The sequence below is a fragment of the Lolium rigidum genome, chromosome 3, assembly GCF_022539505.1.
Source record: "Lolium rigidum isolate FL_2022 chromosome 3, APGP_CSIRO_Lrig_0.1, whole genome shotgun sequence".
NCBI lineage: Eukaryota > Viridiplantae > Streptophyta > Magnoliopsida > Poales > Poaceae > Lolium > Lolium rigidum.
This window is the reverse complement of record NC_061510.1, coordinates 122,797,330-122,802,603: the sequence shown is the minus strand read 5'-3', so window position 1 is coordinate 122,802,603 and position 5,274 is coordinate 122,797,330. Positions and strand designations below refer to the sequence as shown.

At 48.0% G+C, this 5,274-nt stretch overlaps 1 protein-coding gene across 1 annotated transcript; it reads right to left on the bottom strand.

The window, feature by feature from the left end:
* Window positions 1-408: 408 nt before the first annotated feature.
* LOC124698141 (gamma-interferon-responsive lysosomal thiol protein-like) lies at window positions 409-1,880 on the bottom strand. Its single transcript, XM_047230657.1, has 5 exons — window positions 1,626-1,880; window positions 1,319-1,384; window positions 939-1,079; window positions 729-821; window positions 409-603 (listed from the first exon to the last, which is right to left on the bottom strand). Exons 1-5 carry the CDS (start codon window positions 1,878-1,880, stop codon window positions 409-411), a joined length of 750 nt encoding a protein of 249 aa, XP_047086613.1.
* Window positions 1,881-5,274: the final 3,394 nt, after the last annotated feature.

Sequence of the window (5,274 nt, the reverse complement as noted above, 5' to 3'; positions counted from 1 at the left end):
ACTTCAGGCCTCATGTATAGGAATGGTTCGTACAAGAACACCCATTTGCTGAATACAGTACCTACTTGCTGGAATACTTCCTCTGTCCAATTAAAAGTTATCTTAAATTTTCTAAGCTTGAAGTAGTTGCTATTTGGTGTCTACGTACATCGAAATTTAGACACTTAACGTACTACATGGGAACACGGTAGCACGGCCACACCATTCAACCGTAGAAAAGCCAAGCATGCTATTGATTCCCAAGTCCATTACACCAACATACCCAGATCAGGCTACCAGCATACATCACGATAACTCGCTTTATGATAGGTTGATCTACATCTCCATAGTTAACTTGAACAGAAAGATGAAACTGCCCAGTGTTCACGTATAGTTGGTATTTGAACCCCCAAAAGGGAGCATAGCTTATCAATTGCCATCATCCCGAACCATCTCAATCTCGCCGTCGACGCTGTCATCGACCTCCTCGGCATCGGCGGAGTTGTAGCTGACACCGTTGCCTGCCTTCACCACCTGCTGCATGATCGGGTACTGACGGCTCAGCCCCTGGCAAGCCTTGGGAGGATGGCCCTTGTACGCCTTGCAGATGAAAGATTCGAAGTTCTCGTAATCCTGAAATAAGAAGCTCAACATAATTCAGGAGCCATCATATGGTGAAATTCAGACACTGAGGGTATGGCTTACGTCGTAACAGGATCTATAACTCGAGAAGAGTGGGCATGGCTTACGTCGTAGAGCGGCTGGCCATCAACCACGACCCAGGGAACGTACTTGTGCGGAGGCACGAGCGCATCGGTCTGTTTCCCGTACTTAAGCGAAAGCTAGATGGAGCAAAATCATGCAAAATGGGGACATTGTGGTTAGCAATTTAGCTACGGAGTATAAAATGTGCGAAGTATGTGAGAATGATATAACAGCGCAGCGTAGCACGAACGGACCTTCTGGCCACGCTCACTGTTGTAGCACTCCATGACAGGCTTGGGGTCGAGCCCCTGTTTCTGGAAGCAGGACTCCCACTCCTCGCGCTTGTTCTTCACCACCAGCTCCTCCACGCAGTTGATGAAACCGAAATGCACATTCTGCAACCAACGACAGCTAGCTATCATATAAAATTCTCCAGACTTGGAGCAGTAACAAGAACTCTCACCACTAGTATGTGTATGTTATACTAGTAGTATTTGGTAACAAAGTTCTCGTTGTGATTATTGTATCATAGTACAGACTAGTATTTGTTGGGAACTTCCTACAGTTGCAGCAATACGTTGGGTGGTGAAGCTGTGAGTAGAGATTATGATGAGGTGCGAAATAATCGAATTACCAAATCCGGCCAGGCGTTGATGGCGCAAGCCTCCACGTTGTTCAGAATGCACTCGTACGGGCCATGCTGCAACAAGCCAACATCCCAACAGCATTAGCATATCAGAAAGCAACGCCAAACAATGAAGTAATCCACACCTCAGAAACTAACAGCATCAGCAATGAACTCAAGAATGTACTAAGCCCACGCCCAGGATCCCCGACAAGGTCCCAACCGAACCGAGATGCATGAATATCTAGTATATACTGTACACGAAAGGAATGAGAGAGGAGGGGATCGGAAGCGCAGCGAGACGATGGCACCGCACCTGACAGGAGATGGCGCCGTTCACGCGGACCTTGGCGTTGCCGTAGGGGACGAGGTTGACGTCCGCGGCGTCGAGGAGGCCGTCCTTGAATATTTTGGCGAGGTGGTTCACCACGAAGTCCGCAGAGGCGGGGCACAGCGACTCGTAGTAGAGGGCCACGGGCACCTTCCCGTTCCCCGCCGCGGCGACATCGCCAGCGCCGACCAGCAGGAGGAGAGCCGCGAGTGGGAGGAAATGGTAGAGACGAGCGGCCATGGTGTTCGAACTATGGGCAGAGGATGCAAAGGCGAGGGTCGCCGCGGGAGGCCGGAGCTTGCAGGCTTGGAGTGAGTGAAGGAGGAGCTTGCCAATGGAGGGGTTTATATTGGTGATCAGCGTGAAGCGGGTGGCCACGTGTGCAGCTGGGTGCTTTAAAGGCCAAACTAGAATTATGACTCCATGTCTAGCTCAGTTATGTCGATGGAGTATACTGTACAATCCAACCACGCCTGAATTCAAGTTCAGTTAAACCCGAATTTGGGTGCATATTTCTTCTTTGCTAACTTGATGTATGCAGGTTATCCCCATTTTTTTTTTGCGAATAATCCCCATTTGATCATACAAGCATCATGGACGTACAGTCCAAAGATGATTTTGTCTAGTACTTAATTTCTGGATGCAGTGTACGAATAACACTAATGCACGGTGGTCTAATTTTAACCTAAATCCTTGATGTTACTGGTGGAGTTAAATTTACAATAGTATTGCGCCGATTGGTAAGGTTCGTCGTTGTTCGACCGTGTCACGCGGTAAACAGGGACGGAGCCAACTTCTCATATTGATGGGGGCAAAATGGACTGATTTAGTGTCCTAATCTTTAGGAGGGACGGATTTGACTAAGTCAGTGAACCACAAGTAATTGATTTCATTATCTGAAGATAAATGAATGCCATACTATTGTGATCCAAGACATGATTCGGGGCATGAGCCATGGGTGCACGGAGTTGCTAAGGCTGGCTATAGTGGGTAGTATCATATAGTTGTATCATATGATACTTTTCTATGATACTAGATCTATAATGCATAGTATCATAGACTAGTATCATAGTTTTGCTATATTAATTGATTTGTAGAATCCCAATATAAATTTGTGTACAAGATTTATTCGATACTAACTTTTCTCGTTATGTGCGCTATGATACAGATGTCTACTCTATGATAGTCTAATCTCCTCTCTCATCCATAATTATCTGCTACATCAGTATTTTTGGTGGGGCTAAGATGCATGATACATACTAGCACTATAGCTAGCCTAATTACCCCTGCATGGATTGCGTGCCAATGTTCCAAGACATCCTGCGGGCGTTCGCGTCAGGTCGCCCACTTGTACGCGTGTGATGAGTTGCTTCTTGCTTCTACGTGCGCTATCTATGTACTGTAATAGCCGCTCCCTATCACTGGAGCCATGCAGTGATCAGCGGTAGCTAGCGTGTCACGAACATGCACAGCTAGCCCTAGCCACGCATCAATCAGACTCACCTAAGCTAGCAGCGGTCCGAAGCACTACGGAAAGCAATCGACTAAGATTAGCATAGTTTGATGCATGTCATGTTAGGGTTTACCGAGTTGAACATACATGCTATATAAAACGAACTAACTATTTCGGGAGTATTTTCGCAAACATAAAATATCAAATATTACATACTTAGTATGTAATAAATTATCACACGTATAATAAATAATTACACAAAAAAAATTTCATGAACAAATTATCAGGGATATAGCTATTGGCGGTCGACCGTGGAGGAATTTCCACTTGGTTGATTCCAACCACTAATCTATAAGGACGGCATTCCATGAAGAAAAAACCAACGCCTACAACCATTATCATCACACAAGTAGTGATCAACCGTCTTAGACTCACTAGTCTCGCCCACACCATCACCATCGTCTTCTGGTCCTAGCTAGTCCATCGGTTATCTTTCCACCACATGTGGTCGCACTTCCGTGGCGCCCCTCCATTCCCAACTAGGGCACCACCGGCCTACCACTATATTGGCGACCCCTCTAGACTCAAACGATAGTGGATTTACTCTAGCGTCGACGTGCCCCCATCACAACCCTAATTTTCTTTCCTTTTGCCTCCATTGAAGGTGAAGCATCTGGATTGGTGTAGGCTCTCCCAAACATCTTGTCCCTAGTTTCAAGCGAGATCATGTCGAGCCGGTCATCTATGACTACACCTAGACCACTAGGCGCCCTGGACGATTGCCACTAGGTCAGACCAACTGCTCATAGGCGCATGTAGCTTGCCACCCAAGGCGAAGGTGGCCCATGTGGACGCGAAGATATCCGCCACGGAAGAAAGATCAAGACTACTAACTAGAACACCCGTCACGTAACTCCTCCTCCTCTCTCGAAGCCTTTGCTCCCCTTCCTTTAAGAGTCGGATGAAGGCTGGCAAGATCCGATTCCTCTCGCCGTCGGTGTTCGCGCTCGGAGGTTGTAGAGACGGATTAGGATGTCGATAGTAGAGGTAGGTTTAGCTGTAGGTTTGGTCTAGGTTTAGATTTATCCCCTGTTGTGTCTGGCGTCATGCCGATGGGAGTTTGGTCACCGGCGCTTGCGAGCGGTTGCCGGTGGTTGGTGGTGGTGCTTCTGGTGTCCGTGGCGCTCCAGTGGATGGGAACCAAGATGGGCGGCGGCGGTTCCTCTGCCTCCCATTTGAATAAGCTCGGTTGGGGCTCAGATCTGAAGATTTGGGGTTGCACCTTGATACGTCTCCGACGTATCGATAATTTCTTATGTTCTATGCCATATTATTGATGATACCTACATGTTTTATGCACACTTTATGTCATATTCGTGCATTTTCTGGAACTAACCTATTAACAAGATGCCGAAGTGCCAGTTCTGTTTTCTGCTGTTTTTGGTTTCGGAAATCCTAGTAACAAAATATTCTCGGAATTGGACGAAACGAAGACCCAGGTTCCTATTTTCACCGGAAGCATCCAGAACACCCGGGAAGGACCAGAGGGGGGCACTGGGCCCCCAGACCATAGGCCGGCGCGGCCCAGGCCCTGGCTGCGCCGCCATATGGTGTGGCCACCCCTTCGACCCTCCTGCGCCGCCTCTTCGCCTATATAAAGCCTCCGTCGCGAAAACCCTGATACGAAAAAACCACGATACGGAAAACCTTCCAGAGCCGCCGCCATCGCGAAGCCAAGATCTGGGGGACAGGAGTCTCTGTTCCAGCACCCTGCCGGAGCGGGGAAGTGCCCCCGGAAGGCTTCTCCATCGACACCGCTGCCATCTCCACCGCCATCTTCATCACCGCTGCTGCTCCCATGAGGAGGGAGTAGTTCTCCATTGATACGTCTCCAACGTATCGATAATTTCTTGTGTTCCATGCCACATTATTGATGTTATCTACATGTTTTATGCACACTTTATGTCATATTCGTGCATTTTACGGAACTAACCTATTAACAAGATGCCGAAGTGCCAGTTCTTTGTTTTCTAGCTGTTTTTGGTTTCGAAATCCTAGTAAAGAAATATTCTCGGAATTGGACGAAATAAAAGCCCGGAGGCCTATTTTCTCACGAAGCTTCCGGAAGTCCGAAGACGAAACGAAGTGGGGCCACGGGGAGCCAAACTCTAGGGCGGCGCG

What these genes read in the sequence shown, in the direction of transcription:
- LOC124698141 (XM_047230657.1), bottom strand. Translation starts at nt 1,880, where the DNA reads ATGGCCGCTCGTCTCTACCATTTCCTCCCACTCGCGGCTCTCCTCCTG. An exon ending in TCAACGCCTGGCCGGATTTG is followed by an intron (nt 1,080 to 1,318) that starts GTAATTCGATTA and finishes CGTTGGTTGCAG; the next exon opens with AATGTGCATTTCGGTTTCAT. An exon ending in ACAGTGAGCGTGGCCAGAAG is followed by an intron (nt 822 to 938) that starts GTCCGTTCGTGC and finishes TGCTCCATCTAG; the next exon opens with CTTTCGCTTAAGTACGGGAA.